Raw genomic sequence first — 20676 nt, forward strand, 5'->3', positions numbered from 1 at the left:
ATTTAATAAGGTTCCAAAGAGAATCTCAGTGGCATTTTTGGGACCTGGCTGCCTTGTGGGCACTGGACCTTCTTGATGTCTAGGATTTATCAGAGCTCGGCAGACAGATTCCTGCCCTCAGGGAGCTTCTGTTCCAGGAGGGGGACAAAGACGGCAGAAACAGAACAAATAGGCACAGAGGTGATAAGTGCTGTAAAGAGCAAGGACGTGGTAGTGGAAGGGGACAGACTGTGTCAGGGAGACACAGGGAGAGAGGCATCGGGGGCTGCGCCCTTAGGAAGGCCAAGTGTTCAAGGCAGACCTCCCTGAGAAGGTGGGGTGTGAGCAAAGGCTGTAGGGGGTGAGGGGATCAGGCAAGCGGGGATCTGGGGAGGAATGTTCCCAAGCAGGGGAAGCTGGAGCAAGAGCTTGAAGGTGGGAGCTTGGCTGGTGTGTCTGAAGGACAACAGTGATGACTGGTGTGGACGGAGGCAGAGGAAGGAGGGGGTCAGGGAGGGGAGGGAAGCCAGTCATTCTAGGGCTTCTGGGCTGCTGGGAGGGCTGGTAAGTAGACGGAGAAGGATGAGGGCTGGGGGATTTCTGACAGAGAAAAGGAGAGAATTCTAGTTTCATCAGAAAACATCTTAAAAGCCAGTGTCATCAAAAGGTGATGATGACACTGTAGGAAGAGACAAAGAGGCCCTTCGCGCAATCTACATGTGAGAACTGAATACATGACGTCATGGCCTTTCATTCCTGTGGGAAAGTAGTTGCTTATTTAATGATGAGACCAGCCTAACTGGTTGTTTCTCTGGGAAGAAGCTGGACCTCTGCCCTGGAAACACTTCAGACCATCTCAGTGGTAACTTCTAGATGGATTCAAGAGTCAAGAGAGAAAATACCCCGAATTCAGGGTCCTAGCTGGATAATCTGAGGGATGAGGAGAACTCCTCAGGCAGAACAAGCCCTGCAGTGGCCGGCTGCGTGGACGCAGTCTCTGTTACTGCTCGGGCAGGGGACATCACTGCGGCCAAGGTGCAGACCTCGAGAATGTCTGCCTGTTTCTGCAGTTTCTCCAGCGATACTCGGAAGGACAGGAACAGGAGCTGAGAAAGCAGGCTGTGGGGTTTCCTTAGGAGTCAGTGAAGGAATGCAGTGGGGTGTCTCGAACAGAAGGTTGTCCGTAAACAATGGAGCCGCTTCCTTCCCCAGTGGAGACCTAGTTCACTGACTTCCGTGGGTTATATGTTACATTAAAAAAAAAAAAAAAATCTCTGTTTGCTTTAAGAGCCACGTTGGGGCGAAAGAGAAATTCCTTGGGGTTTATTTCGTGAGAGCTTTGCCGATATACTGACAGAGATTCTTGCTGTGACCAAACTCTAGGTGGGCTCTTCTGAGCCCCTCTGACACGACAGAACATTTGTGTCCTGAGGACGATGCCCAGGAGAAGCTGGTCAAACGCCCTCGCTTCCCTTTCCAGATGCTACCAGTCCAATGAGTCCCTGCTGCTCACACGGGAAGGAGGGAGAAGGGACAGGATTCTCTCTGGGACCAAACCCCAGTCAGGCTCCTCTGGGTCCTCCTCTCCACCAGGCCCCCAGCTGCGCCCACAGAGACCTGAACAAAGATGGACATAGTTTCTAACAGCTCAAGGCTGCATCCATAGGGGACCCCAGGCCCCCTGAGAAACTCAAGGCTGCCCGGAGAACGGATGCTGGTCCCAGCGACACCTGAGGACAGGGCCCCGGCTCCCAGCCTCTGTGGACGGGAGGACCTGACTTATTCCATAAGCACCAGTCAGCAAACCAGATGGTATCACATGGACCAATGTTTCCCTTCCCTGACCCTACTGAGCCCCCATCACCCCTTTCCCACCCCGTCATCCTTCCTGTAAAGGCCCAGTCACCTCTCAGCAAATCACACTGGAGTGCAGCTCGACCCTTACAAGTCAGCAGTTACTGAAAAAATCTGTTTTCGCCACTTTAGCTGATGTCGGGCTGTGTTTATCTTTATCGACACATACATCTCCTACACGTATCTTTTTCAAAACTTCAGACTTTATGTGGGAATAAGTGTTGGCTAGTTCTCTATTTTTTTTAGTACTAATTATATTTAGCAAGTAATTCTATATGCTCTGATGTATCTGATTTGTACCTGAATCCCAGAAGTCACCTTGTTTATAAATACTCTACAATACAGATCTTATCATTTTAGATGTATGTCTTAACCAAAACAGATGATAAAAAGTACTTGTTGAAGGAAACCATTCTCCACAGCATCTCAGAGCTGGCTGGGGTTTTAAATCATAAACAGAAATATCAATATAAAATAAACAGCCTAGAGGTATTTATAAAGTGAAGTAAAAAAATCTTAAAGAGAAATTTCTAGCATGTGCAGCTTTTAATTTTCTTCCCAAAGCAGTTCTATATTATAGACAATTAATAACGAAACTGAGGGAATGAAGTAGAAAGAAGCATTTCCAGTTTCTAGAATCTTCTGTGTGCTCTCTTTAGAGGAGTTTTGAGGTAAGACTGGACCATTAATTCAATTATATATTCTGTTCCCTTTCATAATCCCCTAACTATAGTAGTTTAGTAAATTGTTTTTTAAAACTGTGGGTTACAACCCATTAGTGGGAAATGAAATCGATTTAGTAGGTAGCAACTAAATTTAAAAAAGTGAAATAGAATAAGATAGAACAGAATAGAACAGGTCAGAATGCAGCTTATTCACATGGAGCAGCATTGGTAGGACAGTTTCTAAATCTTTTGCATCAGTTAAACATCTGTGTATGTGTATGTATGTATGTTGGGTGGTGATGTATTCCTACTGTTGACTGAGGACAAAAAAGTTTAAGAAACAGCCCCAGTGTGGTGACAGGCCTGCTTATCAAACATACCAGCATCCTGCATCTGAGATCCATTCATTCAGTGAATTAAATTAGCCAACGTTTATGGGCACTTTTGCTGTGTCTGACACGTTCCAGGTGCTGGGAGTCAGATCACTGGGTGCTTGCGTTCTCTGTTACAGAAGGGAGGGGGGTCCCATCTACACCGAGGTGAACCGAACCAGCATGGATTACCTTCTGGGACAACAGGGTCTAGGCTGCGGAGAAATCACTGTCTTATCAAAGTTTCCTCTAAGTACAGCTTCCAATAGCATTTGTAGGGGCAAGATGTCAGCACAATTAAAACAAAACGGACCAGAAAATTGCTAGGCATTCAGAATGCGTCCCTCGTGATTTCCTGTTGGCTTCCAGAAGGGCCTGTGTTGATCTAGTAAACAGTGGGTCACAGATGTGAAATGTTCAGAACTGTTCCACTGACCATTTTCTAAGCAACTCGACACGAAGAGAAAGATTTTGAAATACACGTCCTTTCCCCCCATTGTTACAAAGCTGTTGTCTCTTCTCAACTATGAAATGACAAGCATGATGGTCATTTTTCATAAGAGCATGTGTGCATTTAGGTTTTGGTGTCACTCATGCAAATATGTCTGATGCCAAGAGTCTGGGCAACCACATAAAGTAAACGTATTTATGAGAGTTAGTAGCCCTTGAACTGGCACACAGAAGGTGCTCAATCAGTGCTCAATCAGAAGGTGCTAAATGTCAATCAGCGATTGAATGAATGAAGTCTCATGCTTGCAGTACAACTCAGGAATAAATCTATTTAAAAAAGACAGTGTTACTGCTATCCAAGTGGATGGCTGATGCAAACAGAAAATACAAAAGAAATATTACTTGAGCTTGAATTTATCTGGGTTAGAGTAACCATCACTAACAGCAGCAGGAAATACTGAAAAAGAAAGACAGGAGTAGTTTTGTACTGGCTTTTGAGGCTTATTCTAACACTCTATCATTTTCATCCCTAATAAACCAAAGTAAATGATGGTGATCACCTGCAGCCCTTAGAAGACAGCCGCCGCATACTTCAGCTATGTATGCGTACTCCACAGACTAGTTACAAAATAACAAGGTACAATGGATCTGAAAGCTTTGGGAAGGAGGCTGATTTATGGGATGTCTTCTTAATCATGAGAGTTTTAGAGAGAACACTATATTCAGAAGTTTCTCTTACTTTATTCCTAGTAAACCACGTGCTGAATTTGAAGGCAGTGGGTTATGGGGAAAGTCTCAAAAGGGGCTATTTAATTATATTCCCTACAAGTACTCATTTTATGAGAGTGAGGTCAACCTATTTTTAATGTTTGCTGACAAGACTGGTACCAGCTCAGACGTAATGGGGCAGGGGTCAGACTTGCTGAAGATCCCAGATTACCTTCAAGGTGGACACAGAACCCTATGCAGGGTGCATGGGCCAGGCCTGAGACGTAAAGGTTTTAGAGGAGAGGACTTAGGTAAATAAAGACACGATCCCTTGAGTACTTCAACTGTTGGGAGGAACACATCAGAAGTTCAGGATAAGAGACTGTCTGCAACAACCGAACTTCAACCAGTAAAAGAAATATGCTTAAGAGAAACTTGAAAGCAAAGGCAGAACTGTTAGTAATAAGTTTATAGCTTTTAGGCCCTGAAACAGAGGGCTGAAAATATGTATGGAATTCCAGCTGAGAAAGAAGTAAAATTATCCTACAGTTCTTTACCTTAGAAAAAGCAGTCTATAATTTTCCTGAGTCTCAGCTGCTTTATATTCCAAAATAATAAGCTCACGGAACAACTTAAACATTCATGAATTCTTACTATGAGTTAAGCTTTACTTTTTTTTCTTAAATGTTAGGGTATATGCCTTAATCTCATACACACAAAACAGTTGCAGGAGTGGAAATTCTATGGAATGCAGTTGCATGTTTCTTACTTGGCTTCCTCATGCCTATAACTCATGCAACAAACTACCATATTGGGGATGCCTCTGAAAGCAGAACTTGAGTCCTGCTCCTGTGACTGTGTTAGGAACCTTGACAATGGCTTGCTTCTCTTGCAGGACCAAAGCTGGTCTTCTGGCATTCTCTAACAACTCACCTTTGATATGCAGTAATGTACTGGATTCTTTTCCTATATAAGTTTATACGTTTGTCCATATACCTTTAGAGGCAGTTCAAATGGACAAGCTAACTTCTCTTGGTATAAAGAGGCACACAGTTCAATTCCACGGCTCATAGCCATTCAAATTTTTAAAAACTTCCCTAAATTATTCAGTGCATTTGACTTGCAGATGCGCCTCTGCTTGCTGTAAACAGTGTGCTTTGAAACAAGGATCTATAAGGAATGTAGTCAGCTCTGCTTCAGTTTTAGGAACTTGAAAAGCTGTTTGAACAGCGTCACCCCAAACATCTTTGGGTGGCTTCACTTAACAACACTGGCAGACGGGCCTGTGGATTGCTAAGTGCGTGCACAAACTAGACCCTACAAGGTGAAAATAAACCTCTCACGCTCAGATCTCGACGCCTTTCTGGATTAATTTGGATAACTGGGAAAACATCTTTACGTGTTTTGATTGAAATCCTCTTTGATGGCATTGCCATTGCAAATCCAGCAAATTTCATTCTGTATAACATTAGGCTAGAAAGGAACATACCGACAGACACACAGACAATGGGATCATGCAGCGGGGCTGTGCTGAATGCAGGGGTATACATGTGCACACAGAAGAGGCCGAGCACACCACTTAATTTAACGCGGGCACAGGTCTGTACCGAGAGTCGGAGACATCGTCAACAAGCCTTAAAGCGAAGGAGGAGATGTAGAGGGGAAACGAAGCTGAGAAAAATGAGCAGGAAATGGGCAAGATGACTCATCTATACTTGAAGGTCTGACCTGTCAGCTGGTCGTCGCCTGCAGCAGGGGCGATGCGAATGTGAGGTGTCGTAAGCTGAGTCACGATTATCGCAGCTATGGCAAAGGAAGATTCCCAGGTCAGCATGCATGAGGGAAGAAAAAGCCAGACTGAAGCTAGGCTAGCAAGGAGAATCTCCATCCGCATATCACATCATCTCAACTTTCTTCCAGCAACAACAAAAAGAGAAGGAAAAAGGAAAACAACCACAGCGAGCCGTTGAATTTTCTGAGTTTGTTTCCCTTAATCAGGCTTTCATCAGGCAGTTGGATTTCTAACCATGACACAGTTGCAAGGTTGGGCTGAGGCTGTGGATAGGAATAAAAAAGCAAAAAACAAGGATCTAGATGGAATAGTGTTTTCAACTGCTCCTGAGAAGGGGGTAGAAAGATTCATTGCTAATTCTGATGAGCCAAACTTGAAGCTTTCAACATGTAATAGGTTATTTAAAATTCTTCTGCTTAAGTCACAATATTTTCTCTTCTTGCTAAAATCACCTTTGTGAAGAATATTATCTTCCTTCACTAAAAACATTTTTATGTAAAGACATTTCTCTGATAACTAAATTTCCTGTAGAGAATTTCCATTTAGGAACTTAATTTTGTCACATTCAGGGAATGAAAAAAAAATGCATCTCAAAACATCAGTTAAAAAAAAAAGACTAATCATTGCCTTTGCTATAGTTGTCATGGTTAACATGTGACCAGAGAAATGATTAAGATTCTTGAAGCAGACCAGGTGGGCTTCTTGGTTTGCCTGAACAGCTCAGCAGTTGAGTTTAAATGGTTAACATTCATGACACACAGATATTGAAAAAAAAAAGAGAGAGAAAATTAAAATGTCAGTTCTAACATGATACAGCTGGAAAATGATGCAAAGAAAAAATATTGGAAAACTAAGGACAGGCTTACATGAAAGATGACTAATTTACATGGAACAGCCTGGGTGCTATCAGAAATGTGGCAACAAGTAAGGAAAATAGATCATCTACCATCTGCAGACAATTAAACCCAAAACTGCTGGTACATAATAGTTTGAAATATCCCTTTGCACTGTCCAAAGAGTGTTGCTCCTTGTAACCAGACAACAGAGGCAACCGGGTTTAAAAGTGGTATCATCATCTTTCACGTGTTACTAATGAAAACTTTTTAGTTTTGCTCAGTGAGATGAATAAACTAACAGTTTGAACAGAGAATGGAGAACTCCCAAGATATCACAAAGATAATTTTCTTGGTGTGACACAGTATGCAAAATAGCATAATAAATTGTAAACAGTAAAATGTTATTTCTAAGACTCGTGACAAAGTTGGTACCAATTCCAAGTTTATGCACAGAACACTTGCTTGGTCATAGATACTGTTGTTCAACCAACATTCCTGTGCAGTTTTCTATTACTTACAGGAAAATTTGACCTACTCTACATCTGAGAAAAATTACATTGTTTCTATAAAAATAGAACATCTATCCCATACTGAAATTGGTAAACAATATGAACAAAAAGATATTTGAAAAGAGTTATGTCAGGCAGCCCTGTATTCACAACTCAAAGGAAGACAAGTTACAAACTGAGGCTCAAAACTCAAATGGAAAAGTCCATGACAGGGATCAGGAAAGGTTTCTATCTGATCTCTGTGTTCTGCCTTGTAAAGTGTTCCTTTGTGACAATTATTCTCGGTTACAAGGAAAAAACGTGATTTTGTTACAAATTACTGTAAAATAGGGGTCAGCTGGCCCACTACATGCTTTTGCAAATAAAGTTTTATTGGCAGAGTCATGTTCATTGTTCACCCATGATGATGGCTGCCCTTCCACAGCAAAGGCAGGGCTGAGGGGCTCTGATGGAGACAGTGTGGGTCAGGAAGCCTAAGATATTTATCATCTGCCCTTTACAGAACAACTTGCTGCACTATGTCTTAAAATATCAAAAGAATGCATTATGAAAGAGAATATCACTAAATTCCTAGGCTTTAAAGATGGCATCTGGTGCTGATAAGCTTAGGGTCTCCTTTAGGTACAAAGGTGCGCATGGGAGAGTAAACATCACACCTGGTGTATTGGCTCCTAACCTGCCGTTTCAGTTACAGGTGGTGGTATCTTCTGGAATTTGAAGACCCAGTATTTACCAAACTGGGTTTTATATGACTCTCGGGCTCCTTGAAAAATGAGTTTGGGTCAAATAAATTTAGAAACTGTAGGGCTGAACAAAGTTAAACAGGTTTCCTTTCCTTAGGAACTTCTCAGGGGGCTTAATGCACTCATGATATACATTATGGAGACTATCAGGTCGAGAAAAGGAAATATTTTCTCTACAAAATGCAGAGTGGCAAATGCGTATCATATTTACGTTTCTATTTCTAAACCCATAGCTAAATGATAGCAGATTAGCATATATGAGCGGCCTTACTATATAATTTGTTTGCTTGTGTGTTGAATATGAGTAATTAAAAGGAATCTTAATTAGCTTTACATCTCGACATTCTTTTCAGTTCTTTTTATCAGTGTACTTTCATTTTGTACCACTGTGGCCTAGAAAGGATGGCGTTTCTTTGAACAAAACAATGAACAGAAAAACAGTGTAGAGAAACTTCTCAAAGAGCCTAGTGATTAAAAAAAGAAACATTCACATTTCTGAATATAGTTAGAAATTGTATCAGAACAATAGAAATCCTTCAAAGTTTCCTGAAGGTCTCCCAGCAAAGCACATTGCCATACAAATGTACGTTAAATAAAAGACTACACTTAAAAACAGCGGAGCATTTTTGCACAGAAAATTCACCTTAAAATATGACATTAGAATAATGGTTTTGTTTTCTTTTTCTTTAAGGTTTATATCTGACTACTATAATACTTCTGAAAATAATTTAGCATGTAGTTTTCATGCAGTTTTTGTCTTGATTTCTAGCTATACTGCTGTTAGTCAAATCACAGCAAGGAGAGGAATAAGTTAATACATATGACATCCCCCCCATACACTAAAAACAAAGAAACAAACAAAACCCTCAAAACTTCTTTGAACTCGAAATCCTCAAAATTTAAAAAGTGATATATTTATGTATCTATGTTTGGAAGTTTTAAAGATTACACTATGCCTAACATAATAGGCACTTAAAATTTTTTTATCCTCTTAAATTTGTTGAGGCTTGTTTTGTGCCCTTGTATGTGGTCAATCCTAGAGAATGTTCCATATGCACTTGAAAAGAATGTGTATTCTGGTTTTTTTTGGATGTAATGTCCTGAAAATATCAATTAACTCTAACTGTTCTATTGTATCATTTAGGATCTCTGTTGCCTTACTGATTTTCTGTCCAGATCTGTCCATTGATGTGAGTGGGGTGTTAAAGTCTCCTACTATTATGTATTCCCACCAATTTCTCCATTTATGTCTGTTAGTATTTGTTTTACGTATTTGGGTGCTGCTATACTGGGTACATGTATGTTGACAAGTGTAATATCCTCTTCTTGTACTGATTCTTTTATCATTATGTACTGTCCTTCTTTATCTTTCTTTATGGCCTTTGTTTTAGAGCCTGTTTTGTCTGATATGAGTATTGTGACCCCTGGTTTATTGTCATTTCCGTTTGCATGAAATATTTTTTTCCATCCCCTCACTTTTGATCTATGTGTGTCCTCAAATATTTTTTTTAAATAAATGTATAATAAGAAAGCTCCCAAATGGCTATATTGTCGAGGAGAAACAGAGCTGGCATCATGTCATGGAAAAAATTATTTTATGGGAGATTAATGCAAAGTATACAGTTTAAACTAATTATTATATCAATTAGAATGACTATACCTCATTTAATACAAGAAATCTAATTTACTAACAAGACGGATTTTTACTTTTAAGTGAAAGTAAAAGTTTCCTGTCAGTTTAGAATTGATCATCAACAAATTCTTTAGAATTGATCATTAACAAATTCTTCCAAAACTAGCAGAAAAGAGTTTCCACCCTACTAGTTATCATAGGCAGCCATAAAGTATGTGAAAGTTAAGGAAAACATATACAAGCATTGCTAAGACACAGCTGGATCAAGTGGTGTTAAACAGAATTCAACTATAAAAATGTGAATGTGATTAAAAATCAAAATAAAAATTAGGAGAATCTAAAAATAGCTAAAAGCCATTCTATGTACTCCACCATAAAGATGAAAAAGAATCCTGTTGGGAGGGTAACCCCCAAACATCAAGTATATTGTCATCGTATGGTGTCTTTCTTTTTTTATTTTTATAATTTAATTTACTTATTTAGTTAATTTTTATAAATTTATTTATTTATTTTATTTTTGGCTGCATTGGGTTTTCACTGTTGCGTGTGGGCTTTCTCTAGCTGCGGCGAGCGGGGGCTGCTCTTCGTTGCGGTGCATGGGCTTCTCATTGCAGTGGCTTCTCTTGTTGCAGAGCACGGGCTCTAGGCACGCAGGCTTTGGTAGCTGTGGCTTGCAGCTCAGTACTTGTGGCTCACGGGCTCTAGAGTGCAGGCTCAGTACCTGTGGCACACGGGCTTAGTTGCTCCGTGGCATGTGGGATCTTCCCAGACCAGGGCTCGAACCTGTGTCCCATGCATTGGCAGGCAGATTCTTAACCACCGCGCCACCAGGGAAGTCCCATATGGTGTCTTTTTAACTCAAGAGATAGAATAGTCTGGGGTGAGTTTGCCTATAGCTAACCATATATACTTATGATGAATCTAGGTATATAAATTAAAGGAGGATACATAAAAACACAGGCAATCCCCCAACATATGGAGATATGTAATGACCCACCTTAGGTATTTTCTGGTGTCCAATTTTTTTTGAGGCTTTATATTTGAGATGATTAGAATCAAAATGTACCCTTGGAATATGATTAAAATAATCACTACATTAAATTTATAACTAGCATGAAATATATCTTTAAGAGACATATCCATGTTTGAAATTACAAATTAGTTCCTTGTGGAAAAAAATCCACCTCCATACTTTCTCTATAAAGATATCTGTCAACAATTGTTTCATGAGAACACTGAAATCTTTGTAAATTCAAAATGCTGCTCAGGAAAGTGGTTTCGTGTCTGAGAATTCAATTAAGCCACTATATTGTCAGCACTAAGTGGCAAAAACAGTCAAGATGCTTGAACTCTTTTAAATTTCAAACATCTTTATGATATGGTACCAGTAACACTGTCAGACCTGCCAATTTCTCTGTTTTGATGAAGTCATCAAGATGGAATGGCTTCCTTCATTGCAAAATCAATTTTAGTATGAATAAGCAAAAAAATTATCTGATTATAAAGGTGATGAAACATTATACGGTGCTATAAAGGAAGGTTGCTGAACCTGTACATATAGAAATTCATGAAATAAAATGGTACCAAACAGTAGTTTTCACCCAGCAGGAGACTATCTCCCGAGGTTCCCTCCTGTGCTGTGATTTTATGAATAGGAATGACAAAGTGAGGCAATGAAAATTAAAATTTGTTTCCCTCTTCCCCCCCAAAATGTTATTTGGTTGGATAGAGTTTGTTGCTGTGTAAATGTTTGCAAATGACTCAGAAAATATGAGCAGAGAAATATTTAGTCAATCAGGTCATCTGATTGCCTAATCATCCTTTGGTGAATTGAAAAACAAATTACAATATTGATTAAATCTAGCTGATGATAGAAGAAAACGATCCAAATCACCATCTAATTCAATCTATTGTGAAAACAGCAAACATCACATTTCCATATTTACTAGTGTTGTTTATATAATTATTTAACTCTGCACATGAACAGGATGGCAGATAGTCTGTTGTTTCCAGAGTCAATTGGGCAGTGACTCAGTTCTAATAAAAAGGAGGACAGATACTTATATGCTGCAGAACTATGATTGGTCAGAGGTTCTGCTGGGTGAAAAGCCATGAGATACGGGGAAGCACTGGTGTAGGAGGCCAAACGCTTGGGATCAAGCCTTGACACACAGATTATTAGCTGAGTGACCTTGGCAAGTCAATTCATCTCCCTAAATAATGCATTTTCTTCATCTCAAAAATAAAAATAGCAATACATGTCTCCTTTCTCACAGTAATTTAGAAGAAATAAATGAGAACATACATATGAAAGTAATTTTAACTTTCAGCTGTGATGTGAAACGCAAGGCATTATGAATCAGGCACTCTGGAACTGGGTTTTTTGTTGAGACCTCAAGGGTCAGCAGAATTCAATAAAGCAATCCGAGCATGGGCCATGATCGGAGGCCTGAGAATGTCGACACCTCATTCAAAGGCCTTATAATACTGTGATAATTAATAGTAAACAGCAAATTACAGTTTAGAAAACACATCAATATCTGTAATCTCATTTTTTATTAATTTATCCCTACAAATAAAGGCTCTTAATCAGGTACAATATGATATAAAGAATTGAGTGTTTTAAAATCAATATAAGGAGATTCTTGGAAATAGAGCTATGAGCCCATGAGGACAAACAAAATACAAGTAAGGTGAGTACCTCCCACAAGGCCTGGCACATAACATGAAACCAAGAAATGTTTGTCAAGTTAATGGAATAAAAAGGTCATGTTTCTTCAGGAAATAAGAATTCAATGAGAATTTTGAAAATGCCGATGGGCACCCATGATATATTCAAACTAAGCTGCCTGAACGTTAAACAGCAAAAACGAGATACGTTCATCCAACAGAACTTGTCAAGTGACTCCCTATGAGCTGACGAAATCTGGTGCTTTCTGCCTTCTTGCCGTCCTTCCCAAATTCAATCTCACAGCACTTCCTCCCTGTCCTCATGGTTCCTCTACTGAACAGAAAGAGTGCGTTTAACTACAAGTGTTAACGTATACTGCCTTGTTTTCCTGCAGCACCGGATGTTTCTCGTGGCATTTTCTCAAATACTTCCATGTGGGATGGTAAAAGCACACTGTGAGGTTGACGAGATGTGTTACAGTATGTGTACACACACACACACACACACACACACACACAGCTGCACTCTCTTCTTTAGGAGGCCCTGTGTGGTGAGCTTACGCTGGTTCATCCTAATCTACCTTTCATCCTCCATCACATTTTCTCAGGATTGTAACCAGGCCTGGGAAACAGAAGGTCCACAATAACATCACCTGGTTCTTGGGTTCAAAGAGACATACATCCCCAGTGAAAAAAGCCCATGCAGACTCTACAGCTCTATTATAACTAGATAATTGCTTTAAAACAGCAGGAGGTATTTTACTATTGTGCATCTGAACGTTCATTAGACACAGTATTACTATGCAGGGTACTGTGGTTTATACCACAGTATAAACGAGATCATATAAAAATTAATTCTATTTTAATAGAAGTTTTAAAAAGATAACCATTGAAAACTGCTTTGAAACACAGCAATGTGACTTCTCATTAAAAAAAAAATACCTGTGTGAAACACAGTCAAATTTAACTGGCCTACAATCCTAGCACACACCTGGGAGCACACATCCCCCCGCCACACTGATTTCAATGACATGAACATTTCAAGAAGTTCTGAAACACCATCTAAACTCGTAAAGGACAGAAGCCAGCAGAGCTTCGCACAATTTCAACCTACCTTTTGTGGCCACTTGAACACAGTCTATTTTGGTTTCCTGTGTTAAATAAAGAGGGGAAAAAAATCACTATTCATGTTTTATGTGAAACAAATAAAATCTCTGCAGTTCTCTTTAAATATGGATAAGGGAGGTTCTCATTGTTCCAAGCGTGGCATTAACCACACAGTGATTAGCACTTGGACTGCACTCTGATACATTTTCCGGCTCCAGTGCTGGCGGGCACCCCGGGAGCAGGTGGCGAGCCTGGAGTTACACACAGAACGCCTCTGCCAGGTGGCCCCCCTGGCTTCCTCCTCCGGACCCTCACTGGCTCCCTGTGCAGACACTCGTGGGTAAAACCTGTGCCCCTGATTTCCCCCCCTTCTCACTGGCCAAGGGCAATGATGGTACCGAGACCCACGCTGTGAAGGAGGAAACCACTGTCGTATCTGGAAAATTTGCCCTTCCTTCTAAGGAGACTTTCCTATCTCATCAGAACTCTGGGTTGGTCTGAACAGGAAAGGGAAAAAAATTCAAAAACAACTTGATAGTTTTTATTTTGTTTCTATCTCATCTTTCCAAAGCTGTTTTCTCTTAAAAAAAAAAAGAAAGATAACTAATTTAGTCCCAGCTATAGGAAGCATAAACTCTTGTGCAACCAAAGAAATGGGACAGAATATGCTGAAAAGACAGATGCTGTGAATCTCACAAAATTGTAAATGAGCTGAATGTACGTGTTAGAGCTGTACTATTTCCCTGTAAAATAGTAGGCTAAGCAGAATTACTAGCCAACTTTTGGTAACAAGTAAGAACTGAAAATAAAAACCATCATGTTGACAATATATTCTTCCTACCCAAACAAATATGAATATACGCATTTCTTCCCATGAATTTCTCCAGGTGAAAATAATTTTAAAAAGAGAGAATAAAACACATTTATTCCAAGTAAAAGCACACAAAAGCATGACTTTCCTTCTTATGGCTACCTTACGTGATCTGACTGTGTTCGCATTGATAGCACTGAATGGCCTAAGTAAACAGCCATTTATAAAACTTACCCCGTTGGCTCTGCTAGCAGCTTGGAAATAAATTCTGTAGCTTTTATGGGGAAGGAGAGGGGTGTTCCAGTATCCGCTGTACGTCTTATTATCACCAATAGTAAAAGGCTGAGCCGATTGGAGGCTGTTGGCTGGGAATTCAGCAGCGAAGTAGTACTGGGAGTTCAGTAGAGAAGCATTCTGGAAGTGGATGGGCACTGGGTAGCATTTTAAGATTTCTGTTGTCTTTTTAGCTCTTCGAGGACGCTCTTCCTCGACAACTATTTGGTAGACACTAGAAAAAAGAGAGTATTATCAGTGATAGTTTCAGGTAACAGAGTTGATCCCCATGGTCTTCAACTGTGGAGACCCACAGAACACCCCAAATAAAGAACACACTGGATAGAGCCAATAATAAGTGCTTAGTGCCTAATGGACACGGATTCAACACTTGCTCCATGAAAGAGAGGGAAAGTGCTTAATGCTTTTGCACAGAACTCTCTCACTCCCAAATAAGACAACTTCTTGAGGGAAAGAAAATTTACCATAGTTAAAACGTTTTTATATAACAATCTCTGCTGTTTATGTGAGCAGGACACCAAGGTAACGTTCTTCTTACATGTAACTGAAGATGAATTTGTAGAAAATGAACTCAGTTTACCTAGTCAATGAACCAATCAATATTAACCGTAAGTTTATTAAAAAAGGCAACGTAATATTTTCTTCGGTGACATCTGTATGATCATGTGCGAAGTTTTATCAAGTCACAAGATACAATGTGGGATGATTCGGGTTAACCAAGGTGTAACTTGCCATATTTTCTTCTATTCCTTTGCCTTTCACCATATTCAGTCAGCGGAAAGTGAGGACATCAGAAAAGCAGAGAAAAGGCACTGGAATTTCAAAAGCCGACACCCTGGTGTTACAAGTGGTTTCTAAGAGTAAATCATGAACAGGGCTACTTGAATTCTATATAAAGATAAGATGGGAATGAGTATCCTCAGAAGATGCCTGTGAGACAGATGTCCCCACCAAGGAGTGGATCTCCTGGTCCCTACTCACCTTTCCCTCCCCACCCCCCTCCAATATCTGTGAATTTCGAATTAACCTTAGGAGAATAGGAGAAACCTTGAAGGGATGGACTTCTTTATTGAGCTACATACATTTACTAGAATGATGAACTGTTGTGCAGTTTGGTTGGGGGAAAAAAAAGTTTCTAATACTGAGAAAAAACAAACCTTGACAGCAGCTTTCAAAAACTGAATCCAGACTAGATTGCAAGTCCTTCTGACAAGGAGACATATCTTTTTCTTACTTTGTCAGAAAAGCATCGTGACTCCCCGAGCAACACTGTAACCCTGGGGCTGCTCAGCACAGCCACTCATTAAAGCCGGGGAAACAGAATAGAAGGGAGGTGCCTACCAACGCCACGCGCTGGGGTCGGCCCGGAGAGGTCCCTCTCTGTGCTCTTGCCCGTGTGAACTCTGAATCTGCACCCAGTGAATCTCCTGTTTCTGGAAGTACAACCACTGAGCACATTCTATTTCAGTCATGCAATGCAGCTGCCGTTCAGTTTGTAATTCTGTCCAAACAAAAACTGATGGTTGTACAATATCAGAATGACTGCTCAGTAGGCAGGGAGTCCAGCAGGTTTACAGTGTAAATAATGATAAAGGGACTTCTGAGCAGGGATGTAAACTTAAAGAAGAGAAAAGAAATATGACTCTTCCTTCCTAACATCAAGACTTTCTATTGGTCCTGTAAGATGCTCCACCAAATCTTGCAGAGTTCTCACTGCAGGGTGTATCCAACATGGAAGGAAGAATTTAGGAAGGACCTTCCTTTGGGGGTGGGGGGAACAAGGAACACAGGCAGAGACAGAGGGGACTTTGATTTCACTCCCGCTTCTCCCTGACCTCTTACATCTACAGTCAGATGTGGCGATTCCACTATATCTGCAAGTTCTTTGACATTTCTCCCACCAAGTATGGCCTTGGCTAACCTTGAAGATTGCATGCAACCAACAGAATGTAACAGAGGAACAACGTGTAACTCTCAAGGCTTCTGTTAGAGAAGTGCAAACATCATTAAGAAAGTGTGACTGTTTTCCTGCAACGCCTTCTGTCAGGGTAGCAGACACTGGCGTGTGCATCCCCCTACACTCTACTCCTAATTCTGCTAAAACTGGGGGTTTAAATTAACATCTTTGGTTCTTATTTTTTTCCTATGAAATGAGAGAATTAGATGGGTCTCCAAGGTACATTTTACATTTCTTTTATTCAGAATTTTTATTCAGCATACAAGAACTACTCTCTCTCACAAGATGGATAAATCAAAGAATAATTAATTGCTTTGCAAAGAGATTCTCCATTAAGTAATTTTTAACACTGGCTTTCTTCTATCTGCAAGCTTTTCCAGTTTACTTGCTATAGGACATGATTTTCAAAATTGCACTTTAAAAACAACTTCCAGGGAGCCTAGTATACTAGACAAAGTAGAAATATGAAGATCTATGCGAAGAAAAAAATTTGCAGAAGTTATTCCATACAGGAAGTGCTAGGCCAGGAGCCTTGCACACGTAGGTTTTATTTTCTGGTTTTACTGATGAGAAAACTGAGGTTCAGTGGTGAGGTGCCCATTCTATCTGGGGCATAGTTAATTAAATAGTAGATGTGGTCTCCTGACCATCCGACAATACAGTTAGTCACTTCTGTATCTCATGAGACAGAATGAAGTGGGCCACGAGGTACATATTTTTGAAAGCGTAACATAATCCAGAAGTAATTTTTACTTTATATACCCTATATGTAGTAGGAGGGAGGAAATATACTGATATTCACTAATATGCTTCGCTTTACTAAAATTTAATACTAAGTTTCTTTTGTATTCATTTTCTGAATACCCAAGAGGTAAGAGAGAAGGGAATTACCAAGAAAAAGGCTTTGCGATAAGATAATGCAGGTTAGATTGCAAGTTTATCCTGTACAACCTGCAAATAAGGAGAAATGGAGAGAATCGGAAGCTGCAACTCTGTTTCCTCTCTCCCTCATCTCCATCCTCACTTTCCATCCATCTTTCCCCAGCTTCCCTCATTTATTAAGTCAACGCATACTTTCTGAGCCCCTAGTATGTGCCAGGCACTGGCCTGATTTAACTTGAACAATATGATATTTGACACTCCCTAGAGAAAGACAATTTTGTTTTGTAATTTAAATGCCATCTAAGTGAATATGGATGAAAAAAATTAATTTTTCCAAGTAGCAAGTTGATGAGGATCAGATGAAAATTCAAGAATTAAATGATTACTTAGTGGGCCTCCATTTCAGCCAGTTGGTATGTTATGCCATGCACTCTACTCCAGACATATTACTTTTTAAATAGCTACCATCTACTCATCTTCAGATATATTAAAGGAAGAACTAAGTTGACTAGAGCAATTTCAAACCCAAAATGTCTTTTCATCCTTGCTCCACAAGACAAATTAGATTTGCAAGCATCCAGACCTCAAATCTATTTGCTCTTTAATAATTTAAGCACTGAAAGGTCAAGCAGCTCTTTTCTATTTCCCTTTATCAAAGTCCAAGTGCTAATGAAAAATGGCTGAATCCGTTCTGCTGCCCAGTGGCCACACATTGCTGCCTCCTGGATGGAAATGAACACATTACTGGCATCCAAGTCAATGGTACCTGGACAGAACTTGGTGACTGATGCGTTTTTCATTTGTACAAATAACATCATCCCACTGACGATTTTCACAAGTCATTCCAACCACAAGTGTCATCTCAAAAGTAGACCTGAAAATCTCATTGTTTGAATGTTTTTCCTAAAAGGATGATTGAAAAAAGCAAATTCTCACAGATGGAAAACCAAACAGAAGTTTCTAGCTTAGTGAGCTGGATTAAAATTCTTTTATCCTTTTAATGTGTTACTCACGGCCTCTTTGTTTATCAAAGTCTCATCATTCCTAGCCTTCCTCCACCACTATTCTGGAATTTAAAATCACATAAAACTTTCCTACGGCATTTGCAATGTGAGGGCACAATCCATCGTGAAGGTGAGTCTGCCAAAAATGTGACATCACTGTATCCGAACTTTCTTACAGAATGAAATTTAAAGTTTAATTGATGCTAGGCTTTTCTACAACAAAACTCTAAGGCTTTTAGAAGGAGAATAAGAAATCTGCATTTATATAGACTAGCCCATGAAGTATAACCTAGAAAAGAACATCTGAACATCTTTCATGTAGTTTGTTAAACTTGAAAGTTCAAATGTGACAAAATGGTTTTGGTCTTTTCTAACTTTGAAGATGTTAGGGGAAGCCTGCTGCAGATTTGAAATTGACTTCAAGATGTGTGTCCTAATTCATTTCCAGATTAAGTCCTTAGTCATAAGTCCATTTTTCTATCCACTTATTCTGTTTCTTATCAGCATAAAATACTGGAGGATAATCCAACCAGATAGCAGGTTGGGGGGGCGAGGAGGAGAAAAGTACTGATCCGCTTCATTGCTGCTTTTGCCAATCCTTTAAAGTTGTCATTTCTCATCATTTCAAGGACTTAGAATATTTTTCATTTCATGGCACTACTAATGACTTTCAGCTTGATCTGCAATTTTTGGTAAAAACCACCTGTTCTCTCTCTAGAAAAAAAGAATAGAGTCTAGTATTAATATCTTCTTGAAGATTAACTCTTTGTGGGGGGGTGAGGGAAAATGAAAGTATAAATTATATTCAAGGCAGGTAAAATAAATGTGTAATTCAGGTTTATTTATGCAATAACACAGAATGTATTTTCTTCCTGTTCTTTTTCAGTCACATTCTTTCCCTAAACCTGTCAGCATTTACTGAAATGACACCCTGAAGATCCAAATGACCTGGTACAACTGAACTACATTTTAAAAGTATTGTCACCAGTTTAAAATGAGGGAAAAAAAAGGTCAGTTCAATAAGTTCAGTGTGTTTGTCATCATGACTAGGATCCACATAACACTGGTGCTGAGAGCAGCTGACCGCGCCCGTCCTGCTCACTGACTCACAAATGAGGTCTGATCACTAGTTTTCCACAAACAATGGACCCTGGGCAACACACTGCGCAGCATAAACTGATCCGTGGGGTCGAATATTCTATGTTGCCCACTTTAATTTCTCTTTGTCCTGCTCTCTTCTATATAGGATCGGCCATCTCTTGCTGTGGCATATTTTCAGGGTACCATAAATAAAATTGATGCTCTCTCGGCCATAATTGATCATCAGGAGCTCGCCTGGCATCCCTAAGTTACTTCTGTTCTGCATGTGTGTGCACATGTGTGTGTGTGTGTGGAAGCAGGCCTGAGCACGTGCTCCCACACCCTGCTGCTCTGCTAGTTAGTGACAAAATCTGATATAATAAAATATTAATTATAGCTGAAAGGCTGGGCGAGAAATATGAACTCAATTACAGCTCCATATTGTGAACAAAGGGCAGGAAGGAAAAATCCTTTAGTTATGGAGGTTTGGGATAATAAAAGGACAACTAGAACATTAGACTCGGGCCGAGAAGCTGTGTAAAAGGCCACATGTTATTCATCTTCACGACAGGCACCAAATTTCAAGTAAATTAGTCCAAGATGGAACATCTTTAAGAGTGATTTCTCCTCCTTTTAACAAGTGAAGACGCTTTCCTTTGCACATGTCATTTCAGTTACGTTTGTCATAATTTAATCATCACAATTTCATAACAAATGCATGACTATAAAAATTATAACTCAAGGTCTGCTACTATTTTTAAAGCTTGTTTTTCTTAAATAGCTCTAGGGATTTGAATAAAACTAGAAAAATCAAATACTATCAAAGCCATACTAAATATCTTCATTATTATACTCAAGTCAGAATCTTTCAGGCCCTAAAAGTAGCAGTAGTGCAGGCCAGGTGAGCCAGAGTACAAATGCCACCATCCCGAAGGGGGTGCCGCTGAGAGCACAGTGAACTGGGATCCCCATGCCCAGGTGACTGGGTCCAGCACTGCCACCAAATCATCCCCGGACCACTAAGGTCCTTTCCAGCTCTGATATTTTACAACCCCTGGTACAAGATCAGGCAAGTTGTGACATCAACAAGTGAGAAGAAAACTATTTTATTCATATTTCCTTATTTTCTACTATTTTTATCACATATCAAGGCTTGTGCCAGGCGCAAGGGAAGAAGAAAAAGAGGAATGAAGTCCGCACTGTCCCCGTTCTTGGGGTGTTAGAAACAGGTCCCTCCAACGAAGAACTGGGACAAGATGCTGACAGAGGTTTGTACAGAGTGAAAGAGGGCACAGAGGGGGAGTGTCAGTGTCTACAGTGGACTTGAGGAC

General features: G+C 40.0%; 1 protein-coding gene across 3 annotated transcripts in view; it reads right to left on the bottom strand.

Moving 5' to 3' along the window:
• The window catches only part of PTPRM (protein tyrosine phosphatase receptor type M), a 748579-nt gene that overhangs the window by 258566 nt on the left and 469337 nt on the right, over positions 1–20676 (bottom strand). For 2 of the 3 annotated variants that reach the window (XM_082641116.1, XM_082641117.1), the window contains exons 12-13: positions 14363–14636; positions 13325–13361 (exon numbers count right to left, since the gene is read on the bottom strand). In XM_082641116.1, the coding sequence (XP_082497242.1) occupies positions 13325–13361; positions 14363–14636 (311 nt within the window). Of the gene's footprint in view, positions 1–5755; positions 5831–13324; positions 13362–14362; positions 14637–20676 lie in introns of all 3 variants that reach the window. The other variant, XM_082641118.1, reaches the window with a different exon arrangement.

Source organism: Mesoplodon mirus (assembly GCF_964341445.2).
Source record: "Mesoplodon mirus genome assembly, chromosome: 13".
Taxonomy (NCBI): domain Eukaryota; kingdom Metazoa; phylum Chordata; class Mammalia; order Artiodactyla; family Ziphiidae; genus Mesoplodon; species Mesoplodon mirus.